The sequence below is a fragment of the Pyrgilauda ruficollis genome, unplaced genomic scaffold (genome assembly GCF_017590135.1).
Source record: "Pyrgilauda ruficollis isolate IOZ18807 unplaced genomic scaffold, ASM1759013v1 scaffold14, whole genome shotgun sequence".
NCBI classification, from domain to species: Eukaryota; Metazoa; Chordata; class Aves; order Passeriformes; family Passeridae; genus Pyrgilauda; species Pyrgilauda ruficollis.
The window spans coordinates 5,687,521-5,706,301 of record NW_024512543.1 but is presented as its reverse complement, the minus strand read 5'-3'; the positions used below and the strand labels follow the sequence as shown (position 1 = coordinate 5,706,301).

General features: G+C 41.5%; 1 protein-coding gene across 2 annotated transcripts in view; it reads right to left on the bottom strand.

Moving 5' to 3' along the window:
• The window catches only part of RGS6 (regulator of G protein signaling 6), a 258,804-nt gene extending 240,070 nt beyond the window's left edge, over positions 1-18,734 (bottom strand). For both annotated transcript variants that reach the window (XM_041460004.1, XM_041460005.1), the window contains exons 1-2: positions 18,454-18,734; positions 4,071-4,175 (exon numbers count right to left, since the gene is read on the bottom strand). In XM_041460004.1, the coding sequence (XP_041315938.1) occupies positions 4,071-4,154 (84 nt within the window). In that variant the 5' untranslated portion in view covers positions 4,155-4,175; positions 18,454-18,734. The remainder of the gene's footprint in view (positions 1-4,070; positions 4,176-18,453) is intronic.
• Positions 18,735-18,781: the final 47 nt, after the last annotated feature.

Below are 18,781 nucleotides of genomic sequence, written 5' to 3'. Positions count from 1 at the left end.
TATTTTCCTACTTGTTCAAAAGATTTACCATGAGTAACCATAAAAAATTCAAAATTTAACTCAGTAAGTGCCAACACTTGCAAGCAGACATAGAGGATATGTCTGGCAAAAAATAAGCAGAAATGGAAATCTACCATCAGATAACGCACATCATTTCTTTGACAGTATACTTTGATATCCCTCAGAACACACATGCTCCCGTGGTTCTAAAACTCTCTAAACAGCACAGTTTGAAAACTCTTCCCTGTCATAGGAGATCTCTCTCAGAAACAAGTACACCTTGCTATCCAATTTAGATTTTAATTTCTGTGTCTTCATCTTTCTTGTTATATTCCCCAGGTACTCCTCCTTTTTGGTATTTTCAGCTCATATTTAGTCAAGCTCTAAATATTGTGGATTTTTTTACAGTGACATAACGATTTTCCACCATCCTTTATGTAAGAAAATCTGATTTGCCAAATTATTTTGACAATAGGTCACTTAATAGGTCTGGTGTCAAGAGGTGTCCATGAACTATTTGTCTTTCGAAACTGTCTGCAGAAGAGGAATTTTCAGATGTGGATTATTGTAACAATGAGCCAAAGGGCCCCTGAGACACAGTCACCAGCATTTGCAAGAAAGACTATTCAAAGGTGGCTGGATTTCAAGGGAATGTGACCAGCATTTAAAATCAATTTATATTTTTGTTACTATTTGGCTAGTAGAGTTTCTTCTCCTCTCCTGGCTTTTATTGCATTTTTTCCTTCCATGCTGCAGTACCCACACAATGCTCACAGACTGAAGTGAGGATGGGGATGTCACTCCCTGCTCCCATGAAAAGTAGTGTAGTGCATTTCAGTCTTTTTAAGCACTTTGCATCACTCTTCCAGTAGTAATCCCATTAAAAAATACATCAGCGTCTCCTCCAGATGTGGCCAGATTTAGTGTGCTTGCAGAGTACTTAAGTGGCAATGCAGAATCTGCAGCACCCTTCCACCTCCATTGGGTACCACTGTGCCACACAGATAAATGACAGCTCACCCTTCCTGCAGCCCTCTGAGAGCCCAGGCCTCAGCACTGAGATACACAGAGAGACAAGAGAACACACAGTTCCACAAGAGTGGAATGCAGCTTGCTTAACTATAAATGTCTATCCTATGACTTAAGTACCTGACAGCTAGGTACTCATGATTGCCACTGGAGACCTGGTCAATACAGCTCATGTAGTTTGGGCTACAGCTCATCTTAACAAGGGTAGGGTGAGGCAAATCATACCCTAAACACTGGCTACTGTAACAAATGCACCTGCACTACTTAATTCACACACAGGTGTCATCCAAAACAGTGGAGCAACATTGAGTATTTTGGATTTAAAAAATAATGTACCTCACAAATTGATAAATATCAACACCTGAAAGGTTAACACTGAAGGCAGAAGAAAATAAGACTTATCTCATTGAGACCATCTGCTGTAGCAATCAAAGCCATTAGAATTCATTTGCTTGCAGGAATCCATAGAGAATATCATAAAGTAACTGGAGTCAAAATAAATTAGTTTATTTTGTTCTGCATGACCAAAACCCATCCCACTTAGTTTTAACTACCTAAAGAAAGAGCACAGTCTGTTCCAGGCTTTTCTCCATAAACAAAACTGAGAGAGGTTGGTCCAAAGGAACACTCCAATACCACCTAAGATCTGGTTTGTCCTCTAAATGTCTCTACCTTGCATTAGTGACTAAAAGAAAACCAGGCTACAACAAAGATGTTGGCACATGAACTTCAAACAGACCCCAGTAAACAAAGTATTAAAGAAAGCATTAACAATCTCAGGTTCCACTTGGTTCTCCCCCAAAACCCTCAAACATGACAGTAATGATAAGCAACAAAACAGCTCACACTCAGAGCAGGATTTACTTTAGTTCCACTGTTAAAGACCACTCTTATTTATTCTTCCTAAGGGGGATCTACAATTGCACCTTGGAATCCCTGCTGTGAGAAGCAAATCTTTCCTTCTACTGTGACACAGTACCAACCCTGAACTGTAGGGCATTCTGGCAGACTGTGTTCAATATTTCTGAGAGTCCAGTGCAGTGTTTTTCTCATTCATTACTGGCAATCAAGCCATTTGAAAGCAAATGAGAGATGAAGAGCTAAACATTCATTTGGAGAGAGCTGAGATAATCAAAAGAATAATAGTCTTGTCTCAGATTTTCATATGATTTTTCAACACTAAGGAACATAAAATTGATGTGTAATACAGCTAATTAATATCAAACTAATATCAAAATATCAAATAATACCAACTACTAATATTAAAACTAATATCTAAAATAATGTAAATTACATTTAAAAGTCAATCACCAATGAAAATTTACTCTGAAAAATAGGTAATATACACGGTTTTTGTTCACAAAGCAACAGAAACACTCAGCAAAAAAACCTGACAGATGTGTTAGCTTAAAACTGACAATACAGAATACACCATTACTGCACAATGCATAGGGCATGCTATTCTAAAAGACAACTATGTATTTTGACAGGTGACTGTACTATGAAAGGCTGGCAATACTGACATCAGAGGAAAACCAGTAAGGAGAGATGAATCAAATAGTATGAGTATATTCCCCATTGATACCACAGAACTCACAACCTCTATTCTACATGACAATAAGGAAATATTGAAAGGCAAAGAAATGGAGAAATCCTAAAGTAGAAATGCCACGAGATGAATAAAAAGTGAGGCACACAAATAAAATAATGTTTTCATGAACAGGTAAGTGGATACTCTGCAGAGTCACAGACTTAATGTCCTAATTCTAGATCATGCAACCAAACATTTCCTTCACACCCTGTATCTACTTCAGCCTACTGGGGTGTTGGACTTCTCAACAAACAGGTTGGAAAAAAATAATCTGACTAACCAACTAGTGCTACTTCCAAATTAGCAGCCAAAGTGTGTTCATAACACATTCAAAACAAACAAGCCTACACATTACCCAGAAATTTTTCCCATGTTAACAATTCCAGATTCCAAACCAAATACACAACAACTAAACCAAAATTACGGATATCAAAAAGTAACACTTTAAACAACTCATGCTCCATACGAAACCTAAATTATTTTCTCAGCATATGAAAGTCACCAAGATTGCAGTCAAGCAAGCAGAAAACATAACCATGTACCTCCAACACATTTCAGTAATTTTACCCAGGATCATATTACACAAGGAAACCTGATCTGAGCTAGCTGTGTAGTCATTAAGTTAACAGAATGGTCGCTCATTTAAGCTGTGCTAGAAATTTCTGTCAGAACCATACAGCACTTCTGCATACTACATAAGAAATATTCTGCAGGCTAAATAAAATGTATTTACATTGTTTCATTAAACTACAAAAATACTAATTTGCCAAGATGAAGGATACACCTACTCCAAAATAAAAGAATGCCTTTGCAAATGGGTCAATAGATAGCTTTCCTTCATCTTTTATGCTACCTCCAAAGTACTTCAGAATAAGACATTTCATCATGGTGAAAAAATGCTCTCTAACATCATACATTGCTGTTGTTTCACCTTTGTCTAATTCATTTTTCCTGAGCACTTGAGAAAACACTCTCTTTTTTTCATTTAAGCAAGGCATGGGAAGTAAGAAAAATGACCTATAAAGAATCAAACTGCTAATTATTCAACAAGAAACACAGTATGAATATAGGAAAAAAAAGTACTAAAAGACTGCTGTATGGAGTCTGCTTTGTGCTTACTATGATAGAACTTGAAAGATATGTATGCTTATTTTATCTAGCTGCAGTAAACGTGAATGATTACCTAAAGTCATATGACAAAAAGTTACAAATTTCAAGTTATTAGCTTATCATCAAATATTTCATACTAACAAGCTCAAGTGCTTCCACTGAACAGAATTCAACTTCCAAGCTCTCAAATGCTATAGTTTGAAACACTTACTCTTCTGAAAACTCTTTCAGCTATGCATTCAAACAGTCAAATATATCTCTGACTTCAAAAGGGGCATGGGATTCTTTTATGAGCCAACCACACAGAAAAAGGATGTTTGCCACAGGTCCAAATCCTTACCTTTCTGTAGACTATCATGTTTGGAGAACTCTCCTCTGGGTCAGCAGTTTCCGCACTACTCGGATCAGTGGGTGCTTGGGCCATGTTTGCCTCTCGTCGCTCAGACTGCAAGGACAGGAGCAAAAGTCAGCATCGCTCCAGGCTGCAACAGAGCGTGGTAAGGACATGCAGCTGACTCCCGGGCAGACATACAAGGATGGTACAGAGGGAATCACACTCCATGAGTCTTCACCTCATGCAGGATTTTATCACACTGTGTCAGAACTGATAGGTTTGTGGGATAACATCCCAAGAACAAGGACCACAAAGTCACACACAGCTGTGGTTTGGGTCATCACATACACACATTTCTCCCACAGTTCTGAACTTTTATCGTAAGCCCTTATTCAATAGAAGAATATCCAATTAATACTTCACACACTTCCCTTCCTCACTATATAGCACAAACAGCCTTGACTTTTCTAGATGCTTTGAGGTATCTACAAAGAAAAAGCCAAGGCACCTTGCTGTGAGGCAGAGTGAAACCCCACTGTAGCAGGCAGGTGCAGCAGACTGTCAGGCACACTGACAGTTCTCACCTGCAGACACTCCAAGCCCCTTCCAGCTCTCCACAACCCCGGAGCAGCAGCCAAGAACCAGGGAGGCATAGCTGCTTGCTCAGAGTAAACACCTTCCCTCACCTCTTCTCATGACACAGCCAGCAAGAGGCAACAGGATACAGGCAGACAACCACACATAATACTCCTTATCTTCTAGAAGCGCAGAACTGGAACTGCTGCCTCATCTCCTCCAGGTCATGCCAGCCTTGAGGCAAAAGTTTTATTTAAAAAAAAAAAAAAAAGGAAAAAAAAAAAAGAAAAAAGGGACCTAGTGCAGAGTCAAATGCTATATTTTTTTCTTCCACCAGCACATTTGACAAGTAACATTTAAATTAGAGGCTGCTGTGGAGCCGTGTGGTGACCTTTCCTAACCTAAGAAGTAACATTGCCTTGTACAGACATTGGCATTAAAACTGTCTGACAAGTTCAATTTCTTTAACATTGAAAGTACTGAAATATCCCATCTCAACGTATTTCATTAAAAACTGAGAACAAAAAAAAAAAAAAATAAGAAAAAAAATCTATGTTCACACGAGCATAACCTATGTGTTAATTTCTAAAACACAGCTCACCATTAAACTGTCTCCCTTATTTAAGGAAAAAGATACTTTCCTATTCCTTCCTTTACCCCCTTTCACATTGCCAGAGGCAACAACGTGCCCCAGCATATAATATACATACATAGCATACAATTATATGTATAATACATCCCTGAGCCATTCTAGCTGTCAGTTATTCTCTCCCAAGGACAAGTCAAGAGCCTAGAATCAGACAAGCTCAGACCACATTCCAGCTCTGTCCTTTCTCAGCAGTGAAAAGGCTACTGCGGTAACATGGCATCCATCACTAGAGCCAGAAGCAGCTGACATACCCCCTTTAAGAAAACATACAAGAAACCAAGGTTAAATGATCTACATCAATCCAGAGGCATTCATTTTTTTCTTTTATAATGTATGCATGCACACACACAAGCGGGCAGAAATGCATATGTACATGCATAAACCAATTTGGAAATTCAGTAATACAGTTCAAGGTTGAGTTAAACAATATATATAGATCACCCTTTAAAGGCATGTTCAGACCAGTTTAGACACTATTTTATATTTAAAGATAATACATTTAATAAATAAAAATACATTTATTTTAAGCCCTATTAAACCTCATGTCTTCCTGGAAGCCCAAACACTACACCGTTGTGCCAGGCTGTCAGCTAAACAGGAAACGAAATAAATTCTCTAAGTAAAATTACTAGATGTAGAAACAATTAAACAGCACAAATGATGAAGGGTAAAGCATTTCCAAATTATAGCACTTCAAATTATTTACGCAAATGTGCATTTTCACAATACTTCTTGGTCATGATTTCAAGGCACTGAAGAATTAGGCTCTAGGTTATCATCACTCAGTTGAATGGAGCAGGAACTGGGTTGAGATTTTATGTAACTTTCTGAAGGCAATTACAAAGCATAGTTGAAAGCATATGTCAAGTCACACAAGTTTCAGCTTCACCTGCAATATATAAAGACCACATTCGCCACTAACATTATGTGAGATTTTATATGCATGCTTTAAAAGAAAACAATTGCAACTAACTTTCAATTCAGAAACACTCTTAAAAGAACAAAATGACAATTTCTAACTGAAAAACCCTCTGCAGCATTACTTAGCTGTGCTTCACTCATTGCATTATTCACTTTGAACGTCCACATTTACAAATTCTGTTGTTCTTGTTATACTGTCAGCTCACTTGATCTTTTTTGGTACTTCCAGATTTTCCCCCATAGCACTTCTTCAAGCTTTTCATCTACTCCAGTACAACAAGACGATAACATCATGTACAATATGCAGTAGTAGCTGGGATGCTGTTCACAGTGACATTGAGGGAGCCACTAACTTTGAAGATCTACACAAGCCTAACACGGAGATCTACATAACATCTACATGAGGTAATCAATGCAAGTGAACCAATCAGTTGTTGGAAGTCATAAATTGGCAAGCATGATTCCCATGAGTCCCCAGCATCTGCTGCTGGATTTCAGCCACGAACAGCAGGAGCAGAGCCACCTTTGCAAGAGTGACAGCAGGATGGACATCTCAGAGAACAAGGCTGGAGACAAGGTAGGACTGAGGTGCAGTGTGAAGCAGAGACAAGTGTGGGCATACCCTCCACATAGCCCAGGCACTGCTGCTGCTGCTGTGATGAGCCTTAGCAGGCCAAGCCAGGGCACCTGAGGAATTGTGAGGACTCTGACCATTCTCCAAGTTTTTTCTCTTTCCTTTACACCCTTTTTAAAAGCACAAAACTCTTTCTCACTGGTATTCTACAAGAAAAACTACAGACAAAATAAGACAGTGATACGACACAGGCATGTTCTTGGCTCTTCAAGATGAAAGCACAGCAATGCTGGGTCCCATGGATTCTACTACACCTGTGCTTTTTAACTTATAGGAGTTGAATGGAGCTCAGCACCCAGTGATGCAGGACTGCCTCACAGAACCACAGAATGGCTGGTGTTGAAAGAGACCACTGGAGGTCATCTGGTCCAACTTTCCTTCTCACATAGGGTTTCCTACAGCACATTACTCAGGATTGAGTACTGACAGCTTTTGAGTATCTCCAAAAGTGAGAGAGACTCTGCAACCTCTGCGGGCAACTGTTCCAGTGCACACTCACCCGCACGGTGAAGAAGTTCTTCCTCATGTTCAGGTGGAGCTTCCAATGCATCAGTTTCTGCCCATTGCCTCTTGTCCTATTGCTTTGGCACACCAGAGAAGAGCCTGGCTCCACCTTCTTGGCACCCTCCCTTCAGATACTTAAATACATTGATGAGGTCCTCTCTCACTTGTCTCTTCTTGAGGCTGAACAGGCCCAGCTCCCTCAGTCTTTCCTAACAAAGAGATGCTCAGTCCCTTCCATCTTTGTAGCCCTTTGCTGGCCTTGCTCCAGGAGCGCAATGTCTCTCTTATACTGAGGAGTCCATAACTGGACACAGCAGTCCAGATTTGGCCTCACCAGGGCTGAGTAGAGGGGCAGGATCACCTCCCTGGACGTTCTGGCAGTGTTCTTCTTAATGCAGCTCAGGATGCCATTGTCCTTCTTGTTCACAAGGGCACTGCTGGCTCATGGACAGCTTGTCCACCAGGATCTCCCTATCCTTCTCCAGCGAGCTACTTGCTGCAAACACAAATGAGACTCCCCACGGTCAAAGCACAGCTTTCTTACCCTACTACAATGTTAACATGCTGCATTTGCAACCCTTTAACTAATGTAATTGTATGTAAAAAGTCCACATCTGATTTGCACAGTGCTCTCTTAAGAAACGAACCAAAAAAACCGACACAATTTTTTCCTCACTGTCAGCCCAGTCTACTCCAGATGCAAGCAGGAAGTCAATCATACAACACTACACAGAGCGAAAACAGTTTGCCCCCTGAATCTTTCTCTAAACACGTGTTTATGATGTATCAGCCAGAAGTGAATCCAGCTTAGCCTTATAAGGAAATTTCAGCTACACTTAGCTGAGAATAGTGAAAACAAAGATTTTATGCATTGTTTTTTGATTGGTTTTTTTTAATTTATTTTTTTTTATTTTAAATAAGCCTCTAGCTTAATTAAGACAGCCTCCAGCTAAGAATCTCATCAGTTACTATCTGAACAGTGCTGTCAGCTCCTCCCTCCAACTGGTAGTTTGCTGTATTATCAGGGCTAACTCTTCCCAGCCTGAAGCCACACACCATCAATCTAAATCCAAATGCATGTCTTCAAAAAAATAAATCATCTCTAAATTTCAAATATCATGTTCAAAGACGCTGTTTTCCCACAGCTGTTTTTCTGACAATAGCCATGCTTGCAGCAATCTAGACTCCTCAGCACCAAAAGTGATAAAAATTGAAAACCATTTGTGCTAACCATTCTCTCACTCTGCCACACACAAGGACAAAATCAGCAGTCTTTAACTTCTTCTTTATGGATAAGATGGCCTATTAAGCTTTTGAAAAATATTACCAAAAATATGCTAAAAAGAGAGGGCACATTCTCCTCTCATTGATTTTTTTTCCTTTTTATGTTTTATTCTTTATTATAGAGCACTTCTGCTTCTCCCCTAAGAAACATAAGCACACTGGATTAGACAGGCAGCTGCTGACAAAATGCACTGAATCACAGTAAGAGTTCTCTCTCGCTCTTATCTGATCAGGCTCCTCAATCTCCCAAAAACCAGAAGCTGCAGAGATAAGGCTCCCATATGTCATGAAAGGATGAGTGAACTTTAAGGTGGAATAACCAATTAAAAATATGCTCTGAAAATCAAGAAAATAATTTTTTCCAGTTTATCTTTTTAGAGTTTCTTATACAGAACTGTAATTAGAAAATTTCAAGGAAAACCACCTTTACATTTTAATCCATAAATACTGCCAGCATTTAATCTCTGTGTATGTGTAAATTCAATGAAAGCATCTGAACAGTAAATTAAGAGATTCCCCTTACTGTTCCCAAACCTTGACTGCTGTTAGAAAAGACCATTGGAAACAAGACTGCTGTAAGAAACCTCTTATAGACACAAAACCCCATGTGTTCCATAGAAATTAACACATCTAGAAGTCCTTACGGACTCTGGGGTTTTTACATAGAGAAAGAAAGAAGTACATTAGAAGAAATCCCGCAAAACTATGTCTTGAAAATATTACCTGGATTTAACAAAATAACACAAGGTCATAGTCAACTCCTATTCTGCATCATAATAAATACATTGTAAACTTAATATGCAAAATTTGCAGTGCAAAACATTTCTTGCACATGTGAGATAAAATAAGATCACTTTTTAAAATAGGGGAAAATCCAATCACAGAAAACCAAACCAGCTAAATTAATTCCCATGGAGATATATATCAGGACTGTTCAGCTGGAATATAATTTTGGGTGACAATATGTGAAAATTACCTTTATGCTATGTAATTAATATATTTCAAGGGCAGCTTATAATTGACATGTAGTGTTAATATCAAATCATGAGAGATTTGGTGCTTTAGCACACAATCATAGAGTAAATTACAATTTCATGTCATTAATACCTAGGCAATTTTTTTCTAATTAGTGAAATACAACTAGACTACATGACTTTTCACATGCCTGAGAAATCATATAACCACATGCCTTGCTGAACTTATAATTACCTAATAGAAAAAATCTCTGCCTGATCTGCTAGAATATTTTGATCAAACAGGTCATTATTAAGGTAAGGACAGGAGGGAAGAGATGGAAGGAAAAATCACGCTGAATTCAATTAATTTTCATTAATATTAAGTTGATATTTCACTTCCACTACATGAATCTCTCTAAAATTGTACTGGAAAGAAATACTTGTCTTCATGTTCTTTTTCTGGTTAATTATTACTTCATTAAACCAGGACTTGGGCATGCCATGCAAGTTGTGTATGCTGGAAGGCAACATAGAGCCTATCATTAAGCTGATCCTGTTGACCAAGGTGAATACACTAGCCAGTGGATCCCCAGGACCTACCTGGGATATCCTCTGCTTCTCAGCGGTGTAGCTCAGTCCAAGCACTGCACAATTCATCTCTACTCCTCCTTCAGAAGTAAACCCACATAATTAGTGAAATAACTTTCCAAAGAGGAACAGATACAACACCCATCTGAATGGACCAAAACCAGGAAGGCTGGAGCTGAGACCAAAACTCCACCATCTTTGCCAGTTCCTTTCTGGGAAACTCTGAAGCTACACATGCTCACCACCATGCCCAGTGGGTCAAGACTCTGCAAGTATGTCCTCCCCTGAGCCTAATGAGGAGGACATAAGGGCTACACACAGAGAGCCATGCCACAGTCAACAGTGACAGAGCAAAGGTCTGGCCCTACCCTGCATACCATGGCACTGCTCCCCCACAGTGGAGGGGCAAAGAAAGAAGTCTGCTTTCAGCCAGTGAAATATAGCTCCCAAAGCACCTAAAAATCCTTCAATCCTTAGTTTTGGACATCAAATTGTAACTGAAGTTGCTCCAAAAATAGTTTCCTAGTAGAAGATGATCCCAGATCTTCTGCCCCTCCTTGCAAGTGGTGAGCATTGCAGTACTATCAACAATACTCAGTCTGTTGCCTTTTTTAAGGAACAAAGTATAAACATTTCCAGCAGCTGCACTTAATGTTGAAATTTTTGCCAAACAAATTCCTCTTTGTTTGTGGGAAAGCAGTTTTGTTCACACTGGGAGAATTCAAGGGCTCTAAAGGACCCCATTCCTCCTCTTTCTAAGGTACAAGCTCAGAGGGAGCTCCATGCTGAAGCACAGGAGCTCAACACTTTTCTCACTCTGCAACTGGCAGGAGGAAGGATGGGCACACATCTAGGCCAGGGAACAAGCCAAGATTCTTTTGCCTCACTCTGAGTGAGCAGGAAGAGAGGTCCCAGCTCCAGGACACCCCCTTTTTCTTCTTTTTAAGGAAACTGGGATCCTGATGAAGGCTGGGATTTCCCACTCTACTACTCTTACAGACATTTCCTAAAGATGCAGTGCCCTTCCATAACTAAGTGCTTCTCCCGTGAAAAACTTGCCTCAGAACATACTACAGGTATGTCTACATTTCCATACAGTACTAGGGCAGAGAGCAAGCTCTGGGCTCCTGATCACCTACAGTGCTTAATTGCTGGTTTGCTCCCAGGTTCTCTTTTGTAGAGTCCAAACCTAAGCAGACACACATTTGGGAACAGTTCTCCACCATCAGCACTTGCTCTCAAGAGTCAGCATGGATCATCTTACACAAAGCTGGGGTTCCTACCTCTTATCCATGTCTGCATCAGTCTCCCAATAGGTTCTGCAACACCCTACAGCTTCCCAACATGTCCCAAGTCCTACACTGCATAACCTCATCCTTCTGGTGGGCTGCAGGACAATCTCACTTTTTTTTTTAAACATTGTGCTTGAAAAGAAAACCATCCACAACAATCACTGTATCTTCAGGCCACAGAGGTATCAGCTAAGGGCCTGAGACCCCTCTGGCCAAGAATATGCACTATGAACACAGCCATCTTTTAGACCAAACTAGCTCTCAGACATGAGTCAATCTAAGTCACTTGGCTCCCTGCAGATACACAGAAATTTAAACTCAGCCCCTGAGTAATCTAATGTGTAGATGCCTGTAGGCACTTCTCACCAATCACTTGCTGTTCCCAATCATGTACATCGGTTAATAAAGAAAAGTAAATACTAATGGTTTAGTGGTCTAAGCAGAATATTGTTAACCAGGGATCACCAAGGCTTCACACCACCTCCAAAAGGGTGCTCTCCGTGGTCTTGAGCAATTTTGTCTCCATCTGAGACACCTGTGCTAGTGTTCACGCTGTTACTGTCTATCAGACAGCTCTCAGTATGGACAGTTCCAGTTGTTCCATTTGAGTGAGCCACTGGCAATCTGCCTCAGTCACCTGGCAGGTGATCAGACTGCTTCTTCATATGCCATAGAAGGGGATTACTTCTCTTCCCTTTGCCTAGGTTGCCACACACTCCATTTTGATTTTATATATTTCCAAATCTGCACATACTATTAGCTATTCTAGAATGCTGAAAATACTGTCTGGATCTGGATGTTACATCCAAGAAATATAGGGGTGGAAGTCAATATAAAGTAAATTTTGGCATCTAACTTTGACTAGGTCCTGACTTCCCAAGATAACCAGAAGAAAAAATGGAATGGAGATGGATTGTAGTGAATATTGACATACAAATTGCTGGTTAACTAGGCAATTTTTTCCCTTTATGAAATCAATTGTTAAAATAGACACTTGTATACTAAATTTACTTTTAATGGACCAGGACTATGTTATACCAGGAAGAAACTGCTTCCAATACATCCACCCCTCTTCCAAAGAATTCAGGGGGAAAAAAAAATGCAGCATTCACCGGTAACGAATCTCCCAATAAAATAATACTGCTGTGAGCGCAAGGCCTCTTGGAAAGGCTCTGAGCCAACATGCTGTTACCAAGGATAGCTACAAAGAATATGATAGCAAGTATACGCTGAATATTTTACTAAAACAACTGTCAGTGCTATATAAATTTAGAAATGCAAAGAGATAGCTATAGCTCAACTTTGAACTTTATGTGAATTGGTGATCCCAAACTACAGCAGTAATTATTCAGCACTATCAGCCTGCAAGGAGCACCAGTTACAAAGCTGAATCTGTATTTTGTTGTTTTGCAACAATGCCAACTTACTGGTCAGTATCAATCCCTGTAGAAAATGAGTAACTGTACTGATAATACAGAGCTTGAGGGTAGACTTCTAATCTATTCTCCAATATAAATTTTCTACTTGATCAGTTAAGGTGTGCTAAGAGCATCCTTTTCTTTGAAGCTGCTCCATCAAATACACCATCTCTGAAAGTGCCTTGCCTTTACGTACCATAGGAAATACTAATTGCAAGTACAGTAAGCTACTTCTGGGGCAGTTTGTATTTTACATTGTATCCAGTAAGCTGAAAACAACTGAAGAAAATTGATTCAAATATAAAACTGAATGAGAAGATGCACAAAATAATGGATGCTGTAATACAGACTGGTAAAAAAACCCACTAAAATTTAAAAAAAAACCAAAAAACCTAAACAAACAAAACATAGGCCTCAGTGCTTGTTAGATTCCAAATTCGGATTTACTCCACCTAAACTCCCTGTTCCCAATAGAGGTTGCTGAAATTAAGTTCCCTTCAAGCAATCTTATGCAAGTTCATAGAAGCAATCCAGCCCTGCATTGATCAGCGGCTGCATAATCTCATTTAAAATGCCCCAAAATGCTGAGAGTTCTTGCTGGTTGTTCATTCTCAAGATGATGGAAAATTGCAAGTACCCTTGCAATCAAATAAAATAGGAAATTTGCTACCCAAAAGCACAGGTGTCCTTGAAGATGTGGCACCATGAAATACCCTTGGTGCAAATGAACACAAGTGGTGGTATCCCACCTACTTCAAGGACATGATGCAATACACTGTGATTTCACTGCCCTGCTGTTTATCATAACAGCACACAGCCTTTTCAGATGCAAATTACACACAAATCACTTCAGTAATTGCAATGTAAAAAGCACTTAAGCCACTCCTGAATTAGCTAGCTCAAGTCCAAACACCACACATCCACACAGTTCAGCAAAGCCTACAAATCCCAGTGCTGTGGTTCATTTAACCTGAACTTCACAATGCCATATCTGAAGCACTACAAATACTAATACAGGCTACATACACTATAAATAGTAATATAATTGACTACTGCTACTGTTATACTATAATATTGCTATTAAAGACAGTTAGTTTAATTGAACCAATACATGTCTTTGCTAGATTGCTCTTAGACTGATGAAGGCAATCTAAAACTAGTTGTTCATCTGTGACACAAGCAAATAGCATTTTATTTTGCAAAATGATAAATTAAATCACAGTGAAATAAAGCGACTTCCCACATTCACACAACAAATGACAGAGCAATAAACTGGGCATCTAAACACTGACTTTCAAGCCATTAGTTATCATTTGCTCAACACACATCCTCATAGCATAGTAGGCCTGCAGCGTGAGAATTAAACTAACTGTCCTAACTATCCCATGAACCTTTCACTGCTGATGCCAGGTCCTATAAGCACAATGAAGAAGATGAAATATTGTCCTTTACCATCGGGATAATGTTTATAGTGTGTAACTGAAGATTCCTGCAAAAGTGCAGCACTAATTCCTGCTCACTGCCTCATGGTGCTCACCACCCCTGTGCAGGCAAAGGGGCAAACCTGTGCTGCTGAGTCTAGGAATACACAGCTGCTTCCAGCATGACAATGCAGAGCTCCTGGGATGTCAGTGTCAGAACCTTATCGCTCACTGAAATTTTAATCTTCTTCTCTTTCCTTCTTTCCACATTCTTTGCCACCCGCTGCAGAGATGTTAAAAAATAGTATGAGATGTGATGCAACATAAGTGGGTAGCAGCAGTCTCTCTTGACTCCACAATCTTTCTAGAGCTTGACAACCAACAAGAAAAACACAAATTAGCTCCTCTTTCTTGCTCCTCTTCATAGATAGAGCACAACAACAGAAATTAGCTCATTCCTCAGTCACCACAATATGCTGGAAACATTAACTGAAATCATGGAAATGCCTTTTCATGGCAAAACATATAGATTAAGAAAACACTGTGGATACACTGACACTAATATCATCCTGTATAAACCTTAAATGCCACTATATTATTGAGTGAAAGTTGCAATCAGACCATTTAGAACTCTCCATGATACATCTATTATTATCTTTTAAAAGATATAAAGATTCAGCAAATTTTTCAAAGTACTCTAGCCACCTCTAAATCCCTATAAATCCACCACCACCAAAATGCAAGCACTGCTCTCACAGTCACCAGACAGAAAGCCAAAAGATGAAGAATGGAGGCAGAAATTGCAGGAAATAAAAAACAGATTTAGAGATGTAGGAACATAATAATTCAGTTCTGAATACAAAGACATGCAACTACATGTAAGTGCTCAAAGATGCAAAGAGGAAATTTTGTAGCTTGAGGAAGTCAAGATGTGTAACTCCACAGGAACAAAGTGACTGACCAGATGCTTCTGAAAAAAACCACCATCACCACCTACAGTTTCTGAAATGCGCTTGGCCAGCACAGCTTTGGTCAGCTTGTCTCGTGCAGACCAAGCTGCAAATGAACAGGGTTAAATGTACTATTACACCTTCACTAACAGCACAGGGCCACCATGCTGCTTGGTAACTTGGCAGAGTGCTATCTTACACCGCACTGGGGACAGCAGTTCAAAGTCTGAATTGAAGAAGCACAATTCCAAACCATCAACATCATTTTCTTATTCTACCCAGTTTTTCTTTGTAATTATAATGCCATGGTGTGAATTGACATAAATAATAATACAGCCATGAAGATGTTGAAAAGAGTGTCAGGAGGCAACAGGAGCAATTCAGTTCTGACAATTAAGTACATATTTGTTACCTGAAATAGCCCAGGGCTGCTCAGTGAAGTGGACCTGTTTGTTCCTACAATATCTCCTCTAGAGAGCCAAGGTGTGCTTCCAGAAACTGAAGCTCCAGGTAACGAGCACAAACAATACAATAACCCATCATAAGGGCAGAACTGTACTCTTGTAACATTGGGCATGGGAAGAGCAGTTTGCCCTTGTTCTGCTGTCACTGTACAACTGGAGTGTTTGATTTAGATATCAAAGGTCCTGCCTTAATTACCCCAAAGTCTCTGAGTTAATTACCCCTCGTTCTTGAAAAGCAGAAGACTCATATAATTATTGAGGAAAGAAAAAAATCATCACCCCACAACACCCTTCTATTTCTGTTAGGAAGCCTGAGCCACGGCACTGCAAGATCCTGAAGTTTCACCACAGACTAACATAGCATCCCAACGCACCATGTTAAAACAACACACTGCAGCTATTTTCTCTTCCTGCTACTCCACATATATTAGCTTCTTCTCTTCCCTGCCATCTGTTAGTTTGCTGCAGTCTGCTGGGACAGGACTGCCCTCTCCTTTTCTCCCCTTCTTGCCTGCTCGAATGGACGACAACAAAGCCAGGCATTTCCTGTCCATACATTCAGCTTTCCTCAGCTGCCTCAGAAGCATTGCCAAATGCAGTTACTGCCATGAATTAAAAGTGCTCTGCTCACCTCTGTTGTATCAGTGTGCTCACCAGAATTACATTTTAGACACTGAAACACCTTGTAAGTGGTTGGCAAGGTGGTAACTGCTGCTTTAAGAGGACACACCTTTTCGTCTTATCTGTGGGCATCACTGATTAAAACAGGTATCTGTACTACCTGCACCACAGGAACTGTCACAGAGAAACTAAGGTAAGCAGCATTGACAATTACTCTATGCAGCAACCTGCTGCAACTTTTCTTAGAGGGAAGGTTAGCAAGGAAAAAAAAACCACAGAAAAATCAGGTGAACGGCAATATCTTCTACTACCATAAATTTCAGTGTAAGATGTGTAGCAAATCACTGTTTTTTCCTCTAATACAGTTCAGAATAGAAAAAAGAACAGCTATCTAATCCATCACACTTGTAGCCAGTTAGGAAGGAAATTGGAATGTTTGTCATCAATTGTTCTATCAGTTAGCTCATTAGAAAAAGGAACAGCTCATCTAAAAATAAAGTCAATATTGGCTGAGTCTAAACAGCTTCTTCAGCATTTCACACACATATTCAAGCAATGAACACTATTATTCTGTGCTTGTAACAATATGCCCCCTAGCCAATAACTGCTCTTCAACATCTGACCTCTTTTTAAAGCAGATTTACAAGGAAGTATAGTGGAAGTGTTCCAAATCAGTTGGTGAGAAAGTATTATAGATCATAACCCCACAATAAACAATTCCTATTTCTTCTGATCTGCAAAGATTAGAATAAATCTAGCATTACAAAAAAAAAAAAATATAGAAAAGGAAACTTACAATATCAAATATACTTCTATTCAAAAATAAAAATAAATCCCACACTAACAGCTCACAAAGCACTTCCTCCAGAAACAAAAAGGAAAAGTAGCTTTCTTTGGGAAGAGAAACCACCAATATCTGCTGCAACACGCCAACACAAAGGTAAGTTTTACAGTATGAATTTATTGATCCAAGACAGATTATCCTGCTTTCCAATCCCTATACACTGCCAGTCAGCAAATATAATTAAATCGAGAGCAAATTATGCATACCTTTGATTTCAGGGAAGCATCACGTAGCACACAGGCTACAATTGGGATGCAGTTCTGCCAAGTCCCTTACAGGTCAGCCGAAGGAAGCCCCGGCTTACCCAGGCCGTCCCAGCGAGGGCAGCGCCGGTGCAGACGGGACGCCAAGCTCGGAGCCACAGGCGTAGCCAGCTCCTCGGAGCAGCAGCCCTGGCTGAAATTACGTCTGCAGCGTACGAGCGGCAGCGTGCCGTTATTTATACAAAAATCAGCATCTTCCTCAGGGGAAAAAAAAAAAAAAAAAAACCAAAACAACCAAACCACTTGAAGCTTCTTACTGGCCCTGCAACACACTCCTGTACTCATGCCATCACATCTAGTGACTAAGAAGATGCTTTCAGTGTCACAGGAGATTAAGATTCTGGGAGGAGAGTGCCTGGCAGCTTTACTCTAGCACACCAATCTGTCTTCACGCAAACGCACTTTGTCGGCGGATGGAAGTGTATTATTGCAGTACGCTACCGAAAGAGTTTCCAAGTTTTCCCACAGGGCACCAGCTCCCCCATCAAGCTGCACCCCAGCGCTTGCTCCCCCTCGTCCTTCCGCGAAAAGACCTGCGTTTTCTGGGCACCACAACTTGTCCTGTGTCCCCGCCGAGCTCCGGCTCCCCTGCGCTGCCCTCATACCCGCCGGGACACCGCGTCCCCTGAGCCGCGCCCCGCGGGGCGTGGGCACCCCCGCGCGGCCCGGACAGCGCCCACGCACCTCCCGCGCCCTGCGCCGGGGCCCGAGGCCGGGCCCCCTTCCTCCGAACCCCGCGGGAGGGCGAACCGCAGCCACGGTGCTCTCGGGGGTCCGCACGGCCCGGGCAGGGCACGGCCTGCCCCCGGCCGGGCACCACAGACACAGACACACACGTAACACACACGCCTTGCACCTGTCCGCTACTACCGACCGGGAGCGAACTCCCACCCCCGGGGCTCGGGGATCCCGCTGCCAGGGCACAGCAGAGTGACAGCCACTCGCCACACAGATGCGGATAAGCAGGAAAAAGCCGGCGAGAGGGAGCAGCTCACTTCCATTACCTTAGCAATCGCGTCGCCGCTGTCCCCTGACACCCCTTCGCCTCTCCTCAGAGACGGGGAAGCGCCCGCAGCATGGCGCGAGCCTGCGGGCGGGGCCGGCGGTCAGCCCGGGGCTCCTCTGTGCGCCTCTTCCAAAAACCTCCCGTTCTCCCCAGCGCCCCTCCTGCTGCGGCGAGGACGGCGGCCGGGGCGAATCTGCCGCGACCAGAGCGCCGCGGGCACACCGCACCGCGCCCCGCCCGGCCCGAGCCGGCCCCTCGCTGCCGCCCCCCGACCCTCCACCGAGCCCGCGCCGGGCGGACGGGGGCGGGGACGGCCCCAGCTCCGG